General features: G+C 42.1%; 2 protein-coding genes across 2 annotated transcripts; one reads left to right on the top strand and one right to left on the bottom strand.

Annotated features, from left to right (window-relative positions):
- Window positions 1–1,098: 1,098 nt before the first annotated feature.
- Window positions 1,099–20,385, top strand: LOC121550578 (max-like protein X). Its single transcript, XM_041862904.2, has 8 exons — window positions 1,099–1,185; window positions 3,636–3,672; window positions 3,808–3,897; window positions 4,193–4,302; window positions 4,542–4,644; window positions 5,349–5,448; window positions 18,490–18,691; window positions 18,992–20,385. The coding sequence occupies exons 1-8, from the start codon at window positions 1,144–1,146 to the stop codon at window positions 19,046–19,048; spliced, it is 741 nt and encodes a 246-aa protein (XP_041718838.1). The 5' UTR covers window positions 1,099–1,143; the 3' UTR covers window positions 19,049–20,385.
- Window positions 19,656–23,466, bottom strand: LOC121550579 (homologous-pairing protein 2 homolog). Its single transcript, XM_041862905.2, has 8 exons — window positions 23,221–23,466; window positions 22,902–23,002; window positions 22,707–22,796; window positions 21,626–21,737; window positions 21,397–21,542; window positions 21,266–21,319; window positions 20,931–20,990; window positions 19,656–20,669 (listed from the first exon to the last, which is right to left on the bottom strand). Exons 1-8 carry the CDS (start codon window positions 23,240–23,242, stop codon window positions 20,613–20,615), a joined length of 642 nt encoding a protein of 213 aa, XP_041718839.1. The 5' UTR covers window positions 23,243–23,466; the 3' UTR covers window positions 19,656–20,612.
- Between the last annotated feature and the right edge of the window lie 152 nt (window positions 23,467–23,618).

Genomic DNA, 23,618 nt, shown 5'->3' with positions numbered 1-23,618 from the left:
AGGTAGAGTAGGGTGGAGAGAGGAGACTGAGGAAGAAGCAGAGAGGGAGGAAAGTGATTGTTGGAGAAGATAGACAAGAGAGTAAAGGTGGTGGAAAAAATAAGGGATAAAGGAAGACTACGTAGGTGTAGTGGGCCTATAGTCATATAAGTTACGAAGACTCATATGAGCTATGAATTAACTACACGTATCTGGCCTCGTGGATGGTGGGTGCATGCCAAATGGTAGAGGGTGGATTAAGTAAGGTGTTTTTATCATAACTTTCTTGACTTTCCATTGTTAGGAAACCACTACCAGAACATAGCTTGTGGAAGTTTGAGTGCAGTTGCGTTTTACCCAGTGTACCCTCAAAGAACACTCCAAGAGCGCTACCCTGTGTCAGATATGCACATTGCTACCCCTAGTGAAGTCAAGGCAAAATTGCCCAGCGTTGTTTCCATGTGGTGGTGAATAAATTGTTGACAATCAGAACATCAAAAGGGTCTTAGTAGACATTTGTACACAATTTTCTACCAGACTTTTTTTAATTGATTAATGTCCCAGAGCATTAATGTTTTTAAAGCATCAGCAGCAGGCCTACTTCCAGATATGAGGAGCCCATGACTGCGTTTAGACAGGCAGCCAAATTCTGATCTTTTGGCCAATCACATCACATCAGATCTTCATCACATCAGATATTTTTCAGAGCTGATCTGATTGGTCCAATTAGTGAAAGCAATATCATAATTGGGATGCCTGTGTAAACGCAGCCATATGCCGCGTTCAAAACAGCTGGGAACTCGGAAATCTCCGACTTCCGACTTGAGTGCGTTCAAAACAACTGCGAACTCGGGAGAAAAAAAACGACCTCCGACTGGGAAAAATCGATTTGAACGGTCATCCACATCGGAATTCCAACTTGGGAACTCGAGCCTCTTTCTAGAACTCCGACTTTCCGACCTGAAGATCACTGACGTCATGATTTAACCGAGTTCCCATTTGTTTTGAACGCAGCAATAGATCCATACGGCCCAAACATGCTCACGTACTTGCACTTATTTGAGGCCAGATGTCATACTGTGTGAACCAGCAGAGGGCGTAGTTCCCTTTCTGCAAATTGTTTTCCCACACCCATGATGCTCTCGAACAGCTGTTGATTCCAAGATGACGGATCCTACAACATCGCCGGAGGATCACTGGGTCAAAGTAAGCTAGCTAGTTTAGACAAATATATGAGACGTGAGGACAAATAAGCGTTGTATGACACTGCCACATATTCGTAGCAAGAATACAGTCTTTGTAATTTGGAGTTAATTTGCTACATTTGGCTTATGTTAAGCTAGCTAACGGCTAGCTAGCTAGGTACTAGCGCTTTTGTTTATGAATCTTTTCAAGCTTCTTCTCCTTTCTTTACGGTTCTGTGATGGTCAACTGCTGGCCAACTTGTAGCCTAGTCCTAGTGGACCAGACGGGTGATTTGCAAATTCACCGTCTGGGAGAACCCAGTGTTTAATTTTGGAAATGGTACACTCATTATATAGCCACAGGTAGGTATTAATAAATCAACTTTACAAAACGTGTGTTCAGATTTCTATCACATGATGAAGCATGCGTCACGATGTACATGTACGCAACGCTTGTTTGCCGAGGTCATGCATGTGTTTACATGGGTTTGCCAAAAATACTTGCCATACTTCAGCCTTGTCTGTACTGACCGCATAGGAACGTCGGGGTTACTCGTAACTAGCTGGCACCTAGCAGTAGTGTGAAGTACTTAAGTAAAAAATACTTTAAATTACTACTAAAGTAGTTTTTTTGGGTATCTGTACTTTACTTTACTATTTATATTTTTTGACTACTTTTACTTCACTACATTACTAAAGAAAATAATGTACTTTTTACTCCATACATTTTCCCTGACACCCAAAAGTACTCATTACATTTTTATGCTTAGCAGAACAGAAAAATTGTCAAATTCACACGCTTATCAAGAGAACATTCCTGGTTATCCCTACTGCCTCTGATCTGGCGGACTCACTAAACACACATGCTTCATTTGTAAAGATGTCTGAGTGTTGGAGTTTGCCCCTGGCTATCAGTAAATAAAAAATAAAATGGTGCAGTCTAGTTTGCTTAATATAAGGAATTTTAAATGATTTATACTTTTTATGCTTAAGTATAATTTAGCAATTACATTTTCTTTTGATACTTAAGTGCATTTAAAACCAAATACTTGTAGTATTTTACTGGGTGACTTTTACTTGAGTCATTTTCTATTAAGGTATCTTTACTTTTACCCAAGTATGATAGTTGAGTACTTTTTTCCACCACTGCCACCTAGTAACCAGGTCATTTAATGTTTAGCTACAAGCAAGTTAGCCACAAAAGGATCAGGTTATTATCTGGTGGGAACTCAGGTTGCACTTAACATTTTTACATTTACATTTTAGTCATTTAGCAGACGCTCTTATCCAGAGCGACTTACAGTTAGTGAATACATATTTTTTTTTATACTGGCCCCCCGTGGGAATCGAACCCACAACCCTGGCGTTGCAAACGCCATGCTCTATCAACTGAGCTACATCCCTGCCGGCCATTCCCTCCCCTACCCTGGACGACGCTGGGCCAATTGTACGCCACCCATGAGTCTCCCGGTCGCGGCCGGCTGCGACAGAGCCTGGATTCGAACCAGGATCTCTAGTGGAACAGTTAGCACTGCCTTAGACGACTGCGCCACTTAGACGACTGCGCCACTTAACTGAAGTGTCCAAGATTTAAACAAAAAAGAGGACTTCTCTGACAATTCTGCCTACTTGAATCAAATCAGTGGTGTATTCATTCCACCGATTCTGTTGCAAAACGTTTCTTAAATGGAAGCAAACGAAATGGGGAGGAACCTACCTGTATTTGACCAATATAAACTCTTGTTTTAGTTGCAGAACTTAAACTGTTTGGGCAAATGATTACACCACAGGACTGTCAGTGGATGTTGTTGATGCATATTGCTGTGTTTGTCTGAGGGGATTAGATTAAAGTGAAAGTTGATTGAATTCGTTTTGGAACCGGTGCCCTGTGCGAAGTCCACAGCGAAGTCCAGAATCCTACTCTACTTTTCAGCCGACTTCTGCCGCGTTCACGTGCTAGTCGGAACTAGGAAACTCAAAAATGTCTGAATTGCTAGCTGGTTGAACGCGGAACTAACTACAACCAGTTAGCAAGTCTGACATTTTTGAGTTTCCTAATTCAGACTAGCACGTGAACTTGGCAGAAGTCGCCTGAAAAGTAGAGTAGGATTCTGTTTCCACATGCAAAAGTGATTGCTTTTGATAAAAACCCTTTATCTGCCTTCCCAATGAAAACTAGTTTGAAAATGCAAACATATAGGCTATTTTATGGAAAAGAGATGTTGAATGTTTCTGGACGATGCACCATGCTGCCTTGTTGACATTACCAAGCAGCACAGATTACTGTTCGATTTGAGAAGGGAGCTCCTCCCTCACCGCTTTTGCCCATTCACGTCACCATAGACCGGTGCCCTGTGGCTCAGCATAATCGAATCTGCCCATTGAGTGAGAGACGGGAAAGAGCCTGTTGTTCTCACCTCCTTATCCACTGTTTTATTCTCTCTCCTGTCAACACCTGCCATGGCTGAACAGAACGATGGGGCTTTCAGTGACAATGGATTTGACCACAGTGAGTAGTATCGTTAGGCCTAACTGTTGTTTTACCAAAATGTACAATCTAGAGCTAGTAGGCTACCAATCCTGTGGGTAACTGTTGATTAGTCATTTAATGATGTCTGAACTCTTCTTCATGTTCTCCTTTAAGGTTTCTTTGCTGAGAATGCAAGGAAGGGTACTGTGGTCTCCAGGGCTAACAGCATCGGGTCCACAAGTGCCTCATCAGTACCAAATACAGGTACTGTGTTTCATTTATGTTTAGACAACATATGTCAGGGAATATTTTTATCGACGATGTTGATGTGTGTACTGTATGACTAAATGGCTTGTGTAGGTGAGACTGCTGCATATTTATTTAGTGTCCTAATTTTTAAAAAAAACATAATTGATGCAGTGCCCCTTTAATTCATTCTCTTACTCCCTACCCCACTCTCACTTCCACTATATTCTTTCTTATACTTTTTTTCAATTGCATCAGCCTTGAGCCCTAGGGAGGTAGACTGAAACACCTGCTCTTCCTCTCCTCACTGTAGATGATGAAGACAGTGACTACAGGCATGAGACCACCTACAAGGAGTCCTACAAAGACCGGCGGAGACAGGCACACACACAGGCCGAGCAGAAACGACGGGATGCTATCAAGGTTGGCTTCCGATAGGGAGTGGAACAACAGGAGTGTAGATCATGGGAAGGAGGGTAGTTGTAAAAAGGAACAAGGGAGAAAGAAAAAAAAAAAGGATTGGGAAGTGAGGGTGGGGGGTGTTTGGACAGAGGGAGTTGGTGGCTCTGATCTCTTCCAATAAATTAATGTTTCTTAGGTGGCCAAATGTAATACTTCTGTCAATTCAAAAATCTGTTTGTCTTGTGTGTTTGACTCCACAGAAAGGATATGATGATCTACAGTCCATAGTGCCCACCTGCCAGCAGCAGTCTGAGTTTGCTGTGGGGACACAGAAGATCAGCAAGGCCACAGTGCTGCAGAAAAGTACAATGTTCTATATAGACCATTATAAACTGGGTGGTTCGAGCCCTGAATTCTGATTGGCTGACAGCCGTGGTCTATCAGACCGTATACCACGGGTATGACAAAATATGTATTTTTACTGCTCTAATTAAATAAATAATAAATTAATAAATTAGTCATTTAGCAGACGCTCTTATCCAGAGCGACTTACAGGAGCAATTAGGGTTAAGTGCCTTGCTCAAGGGCACATCAACAGATTTTTCACCTAGTCGGCTCTGGGATTAGAACCAGCGACCTTTCGGTTACTGGCACAACGCTCTTAACCACTAAGCTACCTGCCGCCCCAATTACATTGGTAACCAGTTTATAATAGCAATAAGGTACCTCAGGGGTTTGTGGTATATGGCCAATATACCACGGCTAAGGGCTGTATCCAGGCACTTTGCGTTGCATCGTGTCGTGCATAAGAACAGCCCTTAGCCATAGTATATAGGCCATATACCACACCTCCTCATGCCTTATTGCTTAACTGTACTGTTCAACCAGAAATGTGAAAGTTGTACATTTTAGGACTGTGCAAATTGACATTCCGACCAGCCTTTGTAATGTCAACATACTATAAATATTTAGAAAGGATCCCACCCTAAGCTGGAATTTTCCTCCCTGATAGAAATGCTTTCAGTCCAGAAATCCCTTACTGGTTGTTTCTGTGTTTCCTGCTGCAGCCATTGACTACATCCAGTTTCTGCACAAGGAGAAGAAGAAGCAGGAGGAGGAAATGTCTATGCTGAGGAAGGAAGTGATGGCACTGAAGATCATGAAAACGTAAGTCACAGTAAAACGTACAAGCAGACAGGGAGAGCTGCGGGGGTGAAACCATTCAAGATGATATTAGCTATGTTAGATTGAATATGTATAATTTAGGTTAAGAGAGCCTTCAAGGATATATTTAATTTACCTAATAACTCATTCATAAGATTGCATAGACTGTATCAGGTCAGCCCTGGCAGACTGGCCTTATCAGAGAGAGGGAAATACCAAATATGAGGTATTAAAGCTAGAATCCTACATTTCTCTAGGTGCACTGGTGCTCCTAAATTAGAATTCCGGATCACACAGCAAAATATTTAGGCACGTATGCGAGTAAAATGGTCGCACTGTAGTGCCCTGACCAATATGATGCTATCATAGTTGTGTAAATATGATGATATTAACACTGTTGGGTTTCCATCCATCCATTTCATGCAAATGTATTTATTTATTTTTATTTCACCTTTATTTAACCAGGTAAGCCAGTGGAGAACAAGTTCTCATTTACAACTGCGACCTGGCCAAGATAAAGCAAAGCAGTGCGATTAAAAACAACACAGAGTTACATATGGGGTAAACACAGAGTTACATATGGGGTAAACAAAACATAAAGTCAGAAATACAACAGCAAATATATATACAGTATGTGCGAATGTAGTAAGGCAATAAATAGGCCATAGTGCAAAATGGTTACAATTTCGTATTAACACTGGAATGATAGATGTGCAAAAGATGATGTGCAAATAGAGATACCGGGGTGCAAATTAGCTAAATAAATAACAATATGGGGATGAGGTAGTTGGGTGGGCTAATTTCATAATGGCTGTGTACAGGTGCAGTGATCGGTAAGCTGCTCTGACAACTGATGCTTAAAGTTAGTGAGGGAGATAACAGTCTCCAGCTTCAGAGATTTTTGCAGTTCGTTCCAGTCATTGGCAGCAGAGAACTGGAAGGAATGGCGGCCAAAGGAGGTGTTGGCTTTGGGGATGACAAGTGAGATATACCTGCTGGAGCGCAGACTACGGGTGGGTGTTGCTATGGTGACCAATTAGCTAAGATATGACAGGGATTTGCCTAGCAGTGATTTATAGATGACCTGGAGCCAGTGGGTTTGGCGACGGATATGTAGTGAAGGCCAGCCAACAAGAGCGTACAGGTCACAATGGTGGGTAGTATATAGGGCATTGGTGACATCCAATTTGCTGAGTAGAGTGTTGGAGGCTATTTTGTAAATGACATCGCTGAAGTCAAGGATCGGTAGGATAGTCAGTTTTACGAGGGCATGTTTGGCAGCATGAGTGAAGGAGGCTTTGTTGCGAAATAGGAAGCCGATTCTAGATCTAACTTTTGATTGGAGATGCTTAATGTGAGTCTGGAAGTTGAGTTTACAGTCTAACCAGACACCTAGGTATTTGTAGTTGTCCACATACTCTAGGTCAGACCTGCCGAGAGTAGTGATTCTAGTCGGGTGGGCGGGTGCAAGCAGCGTTCGGTTGAAGAGCATGCATTTAGTTATACTAGTGTTTAAGAGCAGTTGGAGGCTACGGAAGGAGTGTTGTATGGCGTTGAAGCTCGTTTGGAGGTTTGTTAAGTGTCCAATGAAGGGCCAGATGTATACAAAATGGTGTCATCCGCATAGAGGTGGATCCGAGCGTCACCAGCAGCAAGAGCGACATCATTGATATACACAGAGAATAGAGTCGGCCCGAGAATTGAACCCTGTGGCACCCCCATAGACTGCCAGAGGTCCAGACAACAGGCCCTCCGATTTGACACATTGAACTCTATCTGAGAAGTAGTTGGTGAACCAGGCGAGGCAGTCATTTGAGAAACCAAGGCTATTTAGTCTGCCAATAAGAATGCGGTGGTTGACAGAGTCGAAAGCCTTGGCCAGGTCGATGAAGAAGGCTGCGCAGTACTGTCTTTTATCGATCGCGGTTATAATATCGTTTAGGACCTTGAGCGTGGCTGATGTGCACCCATGACCAGCTCGGAAACCGGATTGCATAGCGAAGAAGGTACGGTGGTATTCGAAATGGTCGGTGATATGTTTGTTAACTTGGCTTTCAAATACTTTCAAAAGGCAGGGCAGGATGGATATAGGTCTGTAACAGTTTGGATCTAGAGTGTCACCGCCTTTGAAGAGGGGGATGACCGCGGCAGCTTTCCAATCTCTGGGGATCTCAGACGTTACGAAAGAGAGGTTGCACAGGCTAGTAATGGGGGTTGCGACAATTTCGGCAGCTAATTTTAGAAAGAAAGGGTCCAGATTGTCTAGCCCAGCTGATTTGTAGGGGTCCAGATTTTTCAGCTCTTTCAGAACATCAGCTGTCTGAATTTTTGCGAAGGAGAAGCGGGGAGAGCAAGGGTGAGCTGGTGGCCGGGTTAGTGGTAGCCAGGTGGAAAGCATGGCCAGCCGTAGCAAAATGCTTGTTGAAATTCTCGATTATTGTAGATTTATCGGTGGTGACAGTGTTTCCTAGCCTCAGTGCAGTGGGCAGTTGGGAGGAGGTTATCTTATTCTCCATGGACTTTACAGTGTCCCAAAACATTTTGGAGTTAGTGCTACAGGATGCAAATTTCTGTTTGAAAAAGCTAGCCTTTGCTTTCCTAACTGATTGTGTATATTGGTTCCTGACTTCTGTTAAGATAATTTATTAACTAACTATTTCAGTGTCTCTGTGCGTCTCCCAAAAGGTTGTAAGGCTTTTGGATCAAGAAACGGACAGAGATCCCAGTCTGCAATAGCCAGGTGGTCTTTATTCAGAGAACTCTGCCCAGAGAATTCTGTTATCACAATTTCAGAGTCCATCTTTTATACACACACGTCATGCAAAAATCCCACCCCACTTTAGGCGGGCTGTATTTTTCCACTGGAAAACTGCTCTCCTGACCATCAGGTCACACACACACATACACACACACATACATGTTCTTATCATAGTCTACTCCTTGCTCGGGCAGGCTGCATTCCTTAGTTATCGCCGTCCTCACAATATCCTGCAACATATTTCATACTCTCTTCCAAGCCTAACGGTTTCTCTCCTCCCTAAATTGGGAGGCCTCTTTATCTTGGTTTCTCAGTTGTCTGTAGACAGTTCTCCTTGTCCTTTGTTGTCTGGTCTAACTCCTACTCGCATTGCTAAATAGTACCACAATGTCATAATCTTTACTAGTCCTACACTCACACATTCTAACACATTTCACACAGTTTCAGGGTGTAATAATTAGTCATTAATAATTAGTTTAACTGAGGGTGTGACATTTTAGTCATATCTTACTCACACATTTCTTTATCAATCCACCCTTTGACTAAATTTCACACACACATTTAAAATACATTCTTATAAAATGAAACACACAACAAGGCATACAACTTGTTTTGCATTTTAAATAAGTCACTAGTACAAAACACACTATAAAAATACAATATGTCTTGCATTGCTACCAAATTTTACTTCCAACCATAACTCACTCTCCTTGTTAGGATTTTCACTATAACTTTCATTGAAAAGATGGTATACTAAACATCAAAAATGGTCTCATTTAATACAGGTTCATCAGTATTGAAATGTTCTGCATCGTCCACTAGAGTGGGAGGATATAGGTTGTCGTTCCATCGGTCTGAGTAGGGAATGGGCCCATAGGTCACTGCTTTCTCCAACGCTTTTCTCACCAACCCTCTGACACAGGGAATAAGACAACATCCACAAAGAACAAGCATACACATACAAGCTATAGCTGCACCCAGAATAGTTGCAACAATAGTTTTCCATTTACCAAACATTTCATCAAACCATCCAGTTATTGATGTATTCACCCCCGAGTTCTCAGCCCATTCTTCACTTAATGCCTTGAGACCGGCCAGTGCTCTAGTTACTGTACCATCTGGGGCTGGATTGTTGGGGAGAAACGTACAACAATGACCTCCCACCATCTTGCAAACTCCGCCCTTCTCTGCTAAAAGCATATAGAGAGCCAACCTATTCTGCCAGGTCATGAGTGAGGTGGCAGATAGTTGGTCTGATATTCCCTTTACTGCATCCCTTGTCTAATTAACAAACCTTTTGTAGATGTAATTAATCCAGTCAACATTTTTATTAATTGTAACCCACCAGAAAAACGTTGTTGTAAACCCTTCTCCAATTTGATCTGCTATTCGCATTACTTTGGTGTCTATAACATTGATAATCTCCGGGGGTCATGGTGAATTGGGGTGCCTTAGTATTATCCTTTTTAAGAGTGGTTGTTTTAATATCAGAACAATTAGGTGAGGTTTGGTTTGATCCCAAATCTATCACACAAGAGAACATGGTCTGAGGCATAGGTGCAGTTAGAAGGGTTGGCCTACCCGTTGAACAGGCATAACAATTAGTTTGACCCAACGCCCTAGCTGTGTAGTTCATCCACCTTACCCAGAAGTTCTCATTTGAAATTCCTTCTACTTCTCCTTGGTTCATTTTCTGCATGAGGAAATCTTCTACCCTTGGTGGTTTAGTGCTATTTAGGATTCCTTCTGAGGGCCTTCCAAGGGGTGTTAGACTAGTTTTTGATACCTCTGGTGATAACATTGGATCTACCTGCTGTTCTGTCTCGGGGGTGGAAGATTCATTTCTCTCCCGAAAAATGAACCTCAAACATATATCTGCCCCGAAATCATCAACACAGGCCCAATAGTTCCTTGCTATGTCATCTTGCATAATTGACTTTACCGTTATCACCAGTTCCGTTTTACATTTATCATGGGTTTGTTTAATTCCCCATCGGTGTTCTGCGTCCATCCCATTCTCATAGTATGTTCCCCAGGTATGTTTAAACACCTTTGCCCCAGTGCAAATGTATTTACCATACCTTCTAGGACCTAACTTTCTTGCTTCTTACCAAAGCCCCCAAAACCTCCTATCTCTTCATGGGAGAAGTCAAATGGTATCTTGAATCCCCCATCTTGTCCTAAACTGACTTTAACTATAAAATAATCATTCCCCCAATAGTCTTTCTTGGTTTCAGTATTTCTACGAGATCGAATCAGTGCCTTGGTATTATTTTGTTAATCATTTCTCTGTTTAGGTTGACCTGGATTAATCCATAATATGGTTAACACGATGATGCAGCTCAATGTCCCCCAAAACCGCCATCCCAATCCTGTCCCTGACCCACCTGCCTGGTACTTCCCCATACCCACACCTCTAGGAACACCCCATAGTGATGAAAGTTCGGGGTAGGGTTTCTTCGTTAACAGAGTTTACCCCTGAACCCCAGTGGTTCAGTTCTTCTCTTTAACTCTGTGTGTGTTCAACGGTGTTGGTATGTGGGCCTACCTTTTTGCAGTGGCTCTCTCAGCTATTCTTATAGCGAAGGCAGTTACCAATAGGACTTGGTATGGTCCCTCCCAGTGTGACTGCTTTCAATCCTTTTTCCTCAATGATTGGATCCACACCCAGTCTCCAGGTTGTATACTATGAGTCACCTTCTCCTTTAATTCTCCTGTATGACACAAATTCATAGACATACGGGTATGGTTAACGAACAATTTTCTCGTGTATTCTCTAGTTCTATGTCTGCCTGTTCTGGTCCTGCCAACTGTGGCATTCTGTAAGGTCTTCCAAACACTTTCTCAAAGGGGGACAACCCAATTTATCTGGTGTTACCCTAATCGTCATATAATACTATCTGTAGACATTGTACCCAATTTCTTCCTTTCACTCCGTGATAACTCTATAAAATCCATTTCCAATTGCTGGACTGGATATTTTGCCAGGGGGATATTTTTTTTATTTTTTATTCGTTATACCATAGGCCACAAAGTGTTTCCTAACCTGCTCTACCATCTAACCTGCTCTACCATCCCCCCTATTGACAAATTGCTTTACCCATGTGTCAATATTTCCGCATATCAAAACAGTGACCACATTTCTCTGGGTCCATGCCCTGTATACATCTAAGGTTGCCGGGGCTCCCTTAGCCACTGCCAATGCATTGGGTAAGGCTATCATTGGGTACCGGCCCCCTCCTACTCTCTCATCTCCTGACTCATACTGACTCCCTCCTCAGCTTAGCTCTGAATCCTCCTGTTCCTCTCTCCTAACTGGACTTTTGTTGTGGGGTTCAAGTCTCCTCAGGGACCTGGTTCTTCCACCCTTCGGTCCCTTGACCCCCCTATTGTACCCTCGTCTCATCTCCCATTTAAGATAACACACCTGCTCTCCTGTCCTCATGTGCTATCGCATTACCCAAAGTAATACGATCCTTCCCTGTAGTATGCGCCTCGCACTTACATATTGCGAGCTTTTTTGGTAATAATAATGCATCTAGGAGGTCAAGAATCAACTCTGCATGTGTAATTGGTTTACCCGAAAACGTAACCATTCCTCTATTCTTCCACTGGGCAGCAAAGACATGTACAGTATTAAAGGCGTATGCACTATCGGTATAGATAGTTATAACCTTCCCTTTACCCAGTTGGCATGCTTTTGTTAATGCCACTATCTCTGCCTGCTGGGCAGAGTAGTTTCTTGGCAAGGGTTCAGCAGCTAGAACCTCGTTCTGTCACCACAGCATAACCAGTTGCATTGGTGCCATCAGGATTCTTCCTAGAAGATCCATCAACAAACATTGTTACTTCACAACATGGTATAGCTAAGTCTGTTAAGTCAGGCCTGGGTAGTACTATTTTTTTCAGTTTCTTCAATACAGTTATGGGGACTACCATCATTTACAACAGGAACTAATGTTACAGGATTCAATGTTGTACATCGTTCAATAGTTAGATTTGGCATGTTCAGCAATACTATCATACAAGATACAGTGGGGAGAACAAGTATTTGATACACTGCCGATTTTGCAGGTTTTCCTACTTACCAAGCATTTAGAGGTCTGTAATTTGTATCATAGGTACACTTCAACTGTGAGAGACGGAATCTAAAACAAAAATCCAGAAAATCACATTGTATGATTTTTAAGTTATTAATTTGCATTTTATTGCATGACATAAGTATTTGATCACCTACCAACCAGTAAGAATTCCGGCTCTCACAGACCTGTTCGTTTTTCTTTAAGAAGACCTCCTGTTCTCCACTCATTACCTGTATTAACTGCACCTGTTTGAACTCGTTACCTGTATAAAAGACACCTGTCCACACACTCAATCAAACAGACTCCAACCTCTCCACAATGGCCAAGACCAGAGAGCTGTGTAAGGACATCAGGGATAAAATTGTAGACCTGCACAAGGCTGGGATGGGCTACAGGACAATAGGCAAGCAGCTTGGTGAGAAGGCAACAACTGTTGGCGCAATTATTAGAAAATGGAAGAAGTTCAAGATGACGGTCAATCACCCTCGGTCTGGGGCTCCATGCAAGATCTCACCTTGTGGGGCATCAATGATCATGAGGAAGGTGAGGGATCAGCCCAGAACTACACGGCAGGACCTGGTCAATGACCTGAAGAGAGCTGGGACCACAGTCTCAAAGAAAACCATTAGTAACACACTACGCCGTCATGGATTAAAATCCTGCAGCGCACGCAAGGTCCCCCTGCTCAAGCCAGCGCATGTCCAGGCCCGTCTGAAGTTTGCCAATGACCATCTGGATGATCCAGAGGAGGAATGGGAGAAGGTCATGTGGTCTAATGAGACAAAAATAGAGCTTTTTGGTCTAAACTCCACTCGCCGTGTTTGGAGGAAGAAGAAGGATGAGTACAACCCCCAAGAACACCATCCCAACCGTGAAGCATGGAGGTGGAAACATCATTCTTTGGGGATGCTTTTCTGCAAAGGGGACAGGACGACTGCACCGTATTGAGGGGAGGATGGATGGGGCCATGTATCGCGAGATCTTGGCCAACAACCTCCTTCCCTCAGTAAGAGCATTGAAGATGGGTCGTGGCTGGGTCTTCCAGCATGACAACGACCCGAAACACACAGCCAGGGCAACTAAGGAGTGGCTCCGTAAGAAGCATCTCAAGGTCCTGGAGTGGCCTAGCCAGTCTCCAGACCTGAACCCAATAGAAAAGCTTTGGAGGAAGCTGAAAGTCTGTATTGCCCAGCGACAGCCTCGAAACCTGAAGGATCTAGAGAAGGTCTGTATGGAGGTATGGGCCAAAATCCCTGCTGCAGTGTGTGCAAACCTGGTCAAGACCTACAGGAAACGTATGATCTCTGTAATTGCAAACAAAGGTTTCTGTACCAAATATTAAGTTATGCTTTTCTGATGTATCAAATACTTATGTCATTCAATAAAATGCAAATTAATTACTTAAAATCATACAATGTGATTTTCTGGATTTTTGTTTTAGATTCCGTCTCTCACAGTTGAAGTGTACCTATGATAAAAATTACAGACCTCTACATGCTTTGTAAGTAGGAAAACCTGCAAAATCGGCAGTGTATTAAATACTTGTTCTCCCCACTGTAGGTGTCGTGCTGGTGACATGTACGCCATCTTGTGTTCCAATAGCAGAGTTGATACTGCATGTTGAACTTTTAAGGTTAGATCATGGTATAGTACAATTGAAGCTGAATCCTGCACTGCATTAGCAGCTGCCGCAACTGATTGCAAACAGACAGGCATTGCCTGAGCCACCTCATCAAGTCTTGAAGAAAAATATGCAACCGGTTTATTTTTGTCCCCATGTTTTTGTGTCAGTACTAATGTCATATATCCCCCTCTACAATCCACAGTTTGAGAAAATGGTCTATCATATCTAGGAAACGCCAGCACCGTTGAAGAGGTCAATAATTGCTTAATTTCCTCAAATTGCAAATCAGCCTCGTTATTCCAAATTATTTTATCATGTGCTGCCATAGCTTTTCCATAGATAAGATCACTCAATTTTCCAGTGTGTAACGCATAATGGGGAATCCATGCTCGACAGTAATTAATCATTCCCAAAAAGCTCATTTGTTTCTTATTCAGAGGTTTAGGAGCTTCTAATATTGCCGTTTTTCTTGACGAGTTTAGGGTTCTCCCATCCTACGTTATCGTGTGACCTAAATAAATTACCTCTTTCTGCCAGAGTTGTAGTTTCTTTTTACTGACCTTGTGTCCTTGTCCTGCCATAAAGGTTAACAACTGGAGAGTATCCTTTTTACACCCCTCCACTGATGGGTTTGCTACCAGTATATCATCGACATGTATAAAAATGTGGCTCCCCTCTTGGGGTTCGAACATTCCCATATTCATACGACTTTCATATCACATTCACACAACACCTGGAATCACCCCTTTCTGTTTATGTATTCTTGACTAGTCCCCCAGAATTATCTCATACCGTTACAGAGGAACGTATCCCCTCAAATGTAATCTTGACAATTCCTGACAGTCTCATACAACAGGAATGGGTTCTCCCTCTTCTCTATACAACCACCTGGAATCACCCCTTTCTGTTTATGTAGTAGTGGTCTATTGACTGTCTCACCTTTAGTGGTCTATTGACTGTCTCACCTTTAGTGGTCTATTGACTCTCTCACCTTTAGTTTCTTTTGGTAATGGCCTATTACCGTGAATCGTTACGGACCCACCAACATTTCACTAATGAATAAACACTACTGACCTTATCCTTGCAGCTGAGATTCAATGTAAGTTGGATTCCGTCACCGTCTCTGTCATTATCAGGTGTTCTCTGGCCTGTGTTATTGAACCCTTAATGCCAAAGGGCAGGTCTTTCTATTTACGAATGTATCATTCGCCTGTCAACGTTTTTCAGAGTTACCTGGAATGACAGAGGCAGGTATTGGAATCCGGCTCGAAAGGACCAAGCTGTTAAGAGAATTTATGAACTAACTATTTCAGTGTCTCTGTGCGTCTCCCAAAAGGTTGTAAGGCTTTTGGATCAAGAAACGGACAGAGATCCCAGTCTGCAATAGCCAGGTGGTCTTTATTCAGAGAACTCTGCCCAGAGAATTCTGTTTTCACAATTTCAGAGTCCATCTTTTATACACACACATCATACAAAAATCCCACCCCGCTTTAGGCGGGCTGTATTTTTCCACTGGAAAACTGCTCTCCTGACCATCAGGTCACACACACACATACACACACATGTTCTTATCATAGTCTACTCCTTGCTCGGGCAGGCTGCATTCCTTAGTTATCACCGTCCTCACAATATCCTGCAACATATTTCATACTCTCTTACAAGCCTAACGGTTTTTCTCCTCCCTAAATTGGGAGGCCGCTTTATCTTGGTTTCTCAGTTGTCTGTAGACAGTTCTCCTTGTCCTTTGTTGTCTGGTCTAACTCCTACTCGCATTGCTAAATAGTAACACAATGTCATAATCTTTATTGGTCCTACACTCACACATTCTAACACATTTCACACAGTTTCAGGGTGTAATAATTGGTCATACACTGGTCCTCTGTAGCTCAGCTGGTAGAGCACGGCGCTTGTAACGCCAAGGTAGTGGGTTCGATCCCCGGGACCACCCATACACAAAAACAATGTATGCACGCATGACTGTAAGTCGCTTTGGATAACTGAGGGTGTGACATTTTAGTCATATCTTACTCACACATTTCTTTATCAACTTCCCTGAAAAGTTGCATATCGCGGGGGCTGTTCGATGCTAATGCAGTACGCCACAGGATGTTTTTGTGCTGGTCAAGGGCAGTCAAGTCAATTAGAAAGGCCTGCTCGCTAAAGTGTTTTAGGGAGCATTTGACAGTGATGAGGGGTGGTCATTTGACCGCGGACCCATTACGGACGCAGGCAATAAGGCAGTGATTGCTGAGATCCTGGTTGAAGACAGCGGAGGTGTTTTTAGAGGGTACATTTGTCAGGATGATATCTATGAGGGTGCCCATGTTTACAGATTTAGGGTTGTACCTGGTAGGTTCGTTGATAATTTGTGTGAGATTGAGGGCATCTAGTTTAGATTGTAGGTTGGCCGGGGTGTTAAGCATATCCCAGTTTAGGTCACCAAGCAGTACGAACTCTAAGGATAGATGGGCTGAGGGGGGTCTGTACCAAGCGGCAACAGTGAGAGACTTATTTCTAGAAAGGTGGATTTTTAGAAGTAGAAGCTCAAACTGTTTGGGCACAGACCTGGATAGTATGATAGAGCTCTGCAGGCTATCTCTACAGTAGATTGCAACCCCACCCCCTTTGGCAGTGTGTGCTAACGCAGTGAATAACTCAAACTTAGGGAGGAGGCTTCTGGTGTTAACGTGCAAGAAACCAAGGCTTTTACGGTTACAGAAGTCTACAAATGATAACGCCTGGGGAGTAGGAGTGATACTGGGGGCTACAGGGCCTGGGTTAACCTCTACATCACCAGAGGAACAGAGGAGGAGTAGAATAAGAATACAGCTGAAGGCTTTAAGAACTGGTCTTCTATATGCTAAAATCGCATTAAAAACAATATGCGCATTTTCCCACCAGAGATGTTTTTCCATCATATTGACTTGTTGCAGATAAGGCTGTGCGTGATGACGTAGTATACATAAAAATACCTTTTGTGGTAAAATTCCCATGTACTGAATAAAAAATACAAGTTAAATGGGTTTTCTTCATTCTACTGATGGGGTTTCTCACATTTTTTTTGTTAAACAGCGAGTTCCCACCCTGGTATTGGCACGTGCGCTCTAGCCAACAGCTGGCAGATACAGTGCGGGTATAGCCTACATGGCAGCTTTTTTTTGTATAATAAAAAAAATATATCCCCTAACCCGAACAACGCTGGGCAAATTGTGCGCCGCCCTATGGGACTCCCAGTTGCGATACCGCCCGGGATCAAACCTGGGTTTGTAGTGACGCCTCTAGCACTGCCTTAGACAGCTGCACCACTCGGGAGGCCCTACATGGCAGCTTTGTCAAACGGCAGCTCGATATTTATTGGAAAGGAGCATCAAGCTCATCAACTTGCACTTTCACCACCCTATGAAGTTCACCATAATTTATTTAATCTGTAGCCTAGTAAACTGCATGCTTTCCCAAGGCATTGTATTGGGACGACCACACGTCATCGTGTGACTCCAAGTTTACTTCAATATGATAGTTATTATATTAATATTTGCACATTAAAAGCTTTTCCACCGACATTTCTCGCATAATTAATTTTAGACACAAAATGATCCCACCTTGTCTAGCGTGTTTAGTTTTTCTGCATTTGGAAAGTTTACCGACAAATGTTCTGTTTCAATCAGGCCTGTCATTACATTTTTTTTATCCGACATGTACTTTACGCGCATAAAAAGGTTGGATGGAAACGTGGTTAGAAATGGTCAGATGTAGTCGAACATGTTCCTTAAACAATAAGGCCCAAGGAGGTGTGGTATAGTGCCTGGATACAGCTGTTATCAGTGGTATACAGTCTCTTCAGAAACTTCCTTGACTTGTTCCACATTTTGTTCTGTTAGAGCCTGAATTCAAAATGGATTAAATATTTGTTTAAAAAAATTGCGCCCATCTACACACAATAACCTATAATGAAAAGTGCAAAGATTTTTGTTGAAAGTTTTACACATTTATTGAAAATGAAATACAGAAATGTCTAATTTACATAACTATTCACACCCTTGAGTCAATACATGTTAGAATCACCTTTGGCAGCGATTACAGCTGTGAGTCTCTAAAGAGCTTTGCACACCTGGATTGTACTATATTTGCACTGTCTAATTGGTTGTTAATCATTTTACTCCTGAACTTATTTTGGCTTGAATACTTATTGACTCAAGACATTTCAGCTTTAAATGTTTTATTAGTTTGTATAAAAATTTAAAAAACACAACATTTATTCCACTTTGATATTATGGGGTATTGTGTGTAGGCCAGTTACACAAAATCTCAATTTAATCTATTTTAAATTCAGGCAGTAACACAACAAAATGGAAAAAGTCAAGGGGTGTCAATACTTTCTGAAGGCACTGTATTGGACATATACCACTGAGGTGCCTTATTTCTATTATAAACCGGTTAACAACATGAATATAACAACAAAAAATATGTTTTGCGTCATACCCATGGTATATTGACACACAGCTGGAATGCTGGTTCAGCCCATTAGCATCCAGGACCCAAACTACCCAGTTTATAATAAGTGTTTAACCTGTGTGTTGTAGGAACTATGAGCACATAGTGAACGCCCACCAGAACAACCCTCAGCATGGGGAGGAGCAGGTGTCGGACCAGGTGAAGTTCAGCGTGTTTCAGAGCATCATGGACTCCCTGTTCCAGTCCTTCAGCAGCTCTGTGTCTGTGGCCAGCTTCCAGGAGCTGTCTGCTTGCGTCTTCAGCTGGATCGAGGAGCACTGCAAGCCTCAGGTAGGACACTCAATGTACTGTACCGCTGGGGGATTCTTGCTGCTGGTGGATGGATGGCACACCAAATCATGTATGGTTTTATTTAAGGTAATTGTCTTTATGTGATAGTCATGGCATTTTGGTGTGTTTTCTGCTCAAGGATGGTATTTTGGACTTCAGTCTGACCCAACAGGTCAAAACTATCACCACTGAATGCTATAATTGACATGGCAGCCACCCTGTCTTGCTCTGAGGATGGATGACTATGTTGAGTTGACAGCTGTGTAAGGTAATCCATGTTTGTCCTCTTTTCCTTCCCAGACATTGCGTGAGTTTGTGGTGGGAGTTCTCCGGCAGCTCAACAGCCAGCTGTATTAATGCTGTCCAGGCGTAAACTCCGGACAGGAATCTCCCTTCAGGGATGGAGCCGGGGCTTACCCTGGGTTCTCAGGGTCTGGTAGAGACCTCACATATCAACCTATCTTGTTCCCTCCTGGTCTGCAGTATTTAAATCGTTAACTCTTACTCAACTCACCACCAGGGTCTGCAGCAGGGTTGGGTGTTTCCTGTCTAGTCAGGTCAAATCCAGCCCAGCATTCTGTCTGTGGTTTTAGTCATCAGGGGTTCTCCTCATTGCAGAATAGAGTTGTGTTCAACGAGGCAAATGGCCACTATTGCTTGTAAACGTTCCGTAATGTTTACATTCACCACAAATCGGGGGTTGGAACCAAAATAATTGTTTAATTGTTCCATTCTGAACTTTGTAATTGTTTTCTGTTCCAGTGTTCAAACCAGCATAAAGTTATGAACCAGTTCGAATCAAATCCAAGACTGTCTGCAGCATGAGTTAAAAGGTAGAATTCAAACAAGTTGTGATGGTATTTGAGAATTGTTAAATGTTCATCATTGATTGTGATGTTATATGATTGCTGTTGTGTCCATGTTGTGACAGAATCAAGCATATTTGTAAGTCTGTTACTGCAGCTTTTCGCCTTTTCATAATCTTTATTGGCAAAAAGACACGGTAGAATAGTGATTTAATGAATAGTTCTGTATTAAACAGGATCTCTGAACCAAAAAACTGGCCAGGATTCAATCAGATTAGTGGTAAATGCATAGCTTATCATTGCTTTTGTTTAGGTGGTGTTACTCCGTTAGAGCTGTCAAATCCACAAGAAGCTCCTGGCGTTAACCGTAACTGGCATTGCCATTGGATGCACCGAGTCATATTAGTAGAAATCCCGTGCAGCCATGTTACAAATTATAACACTGAAATGTGTGATACCTACACCTCGATTAGGGTGGTACAAATCTCGATTTCATTTAATGATCGAGTGTCATTTCAATATAGGCTACACGTTCTTGTTCTGAACTTCCAAGGTGGGTGGGATATAAGGACGGGTGTGGTTTTACAATGATCAGCCGATCTGACAGCTCTAACACCGCCTAAACAAAAGCAATGCGTTTGTCGGCTGACGCAGGTTACCATAGATCTGATTGAATCCTGGCCTTAAACAGTCAAGAATGTAAAAATGAATGTGAATGATAATTTATTTTGACAATGTGCTCAGGAGAACTTGTACCAAATGTATCTTCTGGTAAACTTAACAGATGTGAATGTTTAATCTGTGTAATCACCTGACTTTAAAAAGGGATAATTTTATACGACAAGTCTCTGTGCTGGTATAAATAAAATCAGGTCTACTGTTACATTATTTTACTGATGAAGTTTGATGAAAGTATTTCGTATGAATATGATTTTTAATTGCAAGGATACATCTGTACAAGGTATTATTGCAAAACATTAAGATTCTTCAAATCAACATCAAAACATACAAATAAAAAATAGTAATTAGTTATTCCTGGAATGAGTTTTGATGGCATAATGCAACTCCGTCTGAATTGACATTCAAGTCAAAGTAAGAGATCCTCCAACATTCTGTCAGGTACTTGGCATAGTCACTTTACAGTCCTCATCAGTCTCCACACCAACTTCTTCCTAAACAGAACACAAAAAAGATGCTGACATCTCAGGTTAACAAATAGAGTAAACATGATAGGCATTTGTCTGCCTCTGTCATGGTGATGTATGAAGAAGAAAAATGTATGCACTCACTAAATATAAGTCGCTCTGGATAAGAGTGTCTGCTAAATGACTAAAATGTAAATGTGATGAACAATGTCTCATTTCCCAAATACAAACAATAGAATGAATGTGTAGAACAGTCACTATAGATCTATGTTTTGCAGAGCATCTTACCAGAAATTGCTTCTTGGTCTTGGGGTATCCCTCCAAAATGGAACCCATCATGTCAGATGCCTGAGAGGAGCAGAGACAAAATCAGACTATTTGTTCTGGTTTATCCTGCTCTGACACTAATACCCTTATGGCTTTGATCAAGTAAGGGCTCTATTCAATCCAAATTGCGGAAGTACAGTGTGATTGAAATTTTAAGGCGTCACTGTCAGCGGAGACTGCATTCACGGTAAACGATGCATGTCTACTTGATCGGAAATTACCTTAACATTTATATCACGCTATCTGTAAGACTTCAGCAATACAGCTGGAATAGAGCCCTAAAATAAATAAATCACCAGTCTCTTCCTCTTCTTCCACTCTTTCACGTAGAGATGTTTCTCCTTGTAAACCTGAAGGAAAGATGCATGAGCACAGTATCTGGGGAAAGTGTTTTGTATTTGAACCCAGGTCTGATTGTGATCCATACCTTCTCCTTCTGCTCTGGTGTGACATGATTGGTCGCTGACTTGATCTTCTCCAGGCGCTCCCTGTACCCAGAACACTCTGCTTTCAGCTCCTGGATCTCTGACATCATTTCCTCTGTGGTCAGGGAGCTGTTGAGCTCCTTCAGCTCTGCAATCAGAGATAAAAGTATGTCAGATAGTCCAGTGTGTGTGTGGGTAGGGTGGTGATAGGGCCAAAGAGGGGAGCCCTACCTGCGTCCAGCTGCCTGCAGCCCTGAGAGACAGCCTCCACCTGTGTGCTGAGGTCAGAGATGTGACTGTCCATGGCCTTCAGATCTGCCTCACTCACCTCTGCAAACTGGGCCTGGAGGCAGTCAAGGACATTACTGGGAGTTACTTTTACCGTTTTTTTTATTGCAACTTTCACAACTATGTGGTACATTTTCACAACTATTAGTACAAAACATAATCAGAAAGTCCGTTTCAAAACAACACATTTTCAATTTACTATAACACAAAATCAGTCCCCTTTTCACCAAACTTCACACTGCTTTACTACAGTTGTATTGGCCAATACAGAACTGTAATACCCATAAATGTATTCTATTTACATAGCAGACTCTTATCCAAAGTGAGAACAGTGAGAATCGAACCCACAACTCTGGTGTTGCTAGTGCCATGCTCTTATGAACTGAGCCACGTACAGGACCACTACAATACAGAAGTACAACACAATACTGTAAAATACAATACATGATTACAATACAGGTGGAAGATGTATGATTGCCATCCCCATGAGCGTACCACCCTCCTTCAGGCCATGGATGAGGCATGCAATGATTTCAATCCAGACCTATGTCAGGCCTGGATAGAAAATTATTAACATTTGATGTTTATAGAAATTTGACGGGTAGTGCAAGTTTATTGACTAATGTGAAAACAGTGTAATGTGCTGTAATTTACAGTACTGTAGTGTACTACATTCAAAGGGCAATTTGAAACGTATATCTTACATTTTCTGCTTTTTTTTGCTATTGGAGTATGTTAAAATAACTAAATTGAGAAGATATCATTATGTTGTGTTTTGGTGATTTTGAAAGATGTCTCCAAACAAAATGAATGCACAATGAAGGGTTTTGAATGCAAGACTGATTGCTTACAAGTGTTAACAGTTTGGAGTGTTTTACTAATTCACTACATACTTGTGAAAAGAGCACCAAAAAACAACTGTAATCATCAAAACAGAAGATATTCAGAACAGCAGTGGCTACATATTACCATCAACATATACAGTACACATTGACGTGTTGCTCTGATACTCAGCCTGGCTCACCTGATCAGCAAAGTATATCTTTTGCTTCCCATAGGTTTTCTCTTTGATTTTCCCTTCCTGTGCCAACTGTTCCATGGCTTTAACCACAGCCTACCAGGATAGGAATGAGTCATCAAATATACATTTGTTTAAACATGCTGATCATTTAATAATGAAAATCATATCACTGGCTCAGAACAGTTTAGCCTTTCTCACCGTCTTTCCCAGGCCGTGCTGCTTCTGTAAATTGCTAAAGACATCTTGGGCACTGTAAGGACGGTTCTTCTCGTTTAGGTAAGCAAATATGACTGTTAAACCTGAGAATAAAAACACAAAACAGTGACCTCTGAGTTGTGACCTGTATAACTTCTAGCTGGTCTTTGGATTTATCAGTGCAGCAGGTCAGTGTGTGCTAGCTTGCTGTACTGGTTCTAACGTTAGCTAATTCGGTTAGGAAAACATCTGTCATGTTTGGCAACCTCCAGACACAATCAATGTAGCAACCAGGTAAAATAAAAAATATTACATCTCATACCTCCGTTGTCTTTTTTGTTCATTTTCTTTATTCCGTGAGCTAGTAGCTATCGCTAACTAACTTATGCTAGCTAGCGGTGCAATAATTAATTACCTAGTTGAGTTTCGCGCGCCGTGATGCATTGTGGGTGTCCAGGCTTTACATACGTCATATCAAAACAAAAGGCTGTTTTGATCACGCTCCACCTTTGTGCATGACAGCCCTGGGAAAGCTCGAGTATGGACTCTCGAGGGTTACATGAAATAAGCGCCAACAACATTGGCTGGTGGACCAAAAGGAGGAAATGGTGATTTTGGATCTGTGGAATATTGCATTGTTTATACATAACAAAATAAACATTTAATCCAGACTTCATATTTAATAAGATTTGCACATCAAAACCAATGTCAGAGAGGAAA

The sequence above is a fragment of the Coregonus clupeaformis genome, chromosome 35 (genome assembly GCF_020615455.1).
Source record: "Coregonus clupeaformis isolate EN_2021a chromosome 35, ASM2061545v1, whole genome shotgun sequence".
In the NCBI taxonomy this organism is placed as follows: domain Eukaryota; kingdom Metazoa; phylum Chordata; class Actinopteri; order Salmoniformes; family Salmonidae; genus Coregonus; species Coregonus clupeaformis.
Note: the sequence above shows the minus strand (reverse complement) of the source record. Positions and strands in the feature narration are given on the sequence as shown.

Bases quoted from the DNA above. Each gene is read 5' to 3' on its own strand.
- LOC121550579 (XM_041862905.2), bottom strand. From the start codon at position 23,242: ATGAACAAAAAAGACAACGGAG. The intron at 21,738-22,706 runs GTGAGCCAGGCT...GACTGCCTCCAG, and splicing joins AGATATACTTTGCTGATCAG to GCCCAGTTTGCAGAGGTGAG. The intron at 21,320-21,396 runs GTATGGATCACA...TCTTTCCTTCAG, and splicing joins CACCAGAGCAGAAGGAGAAG to GTTTACAAGGAGAAACATCT.
- LOC121550578 (XM_041862904.2), top strand. From the start codon at position 1,144: ATGACGGATCCTACAACATCGCCGGAGGATCACTGGGTCAAA. The intron at 1,186-3,635 runs GTAAGCTAGCTA...ATGGCTGAACAG, and splicing joins CGGAGGATCACTGGGTCAAA to AACGATGGGGCTTTCAGTGA. The intron at 4,303-4,541 runs GTTGGCTTCCGA...TTGACTCCACAG, and splicing joins AACGACGGGATGCTATCAAG to AAAGGATATGATGATCTACA.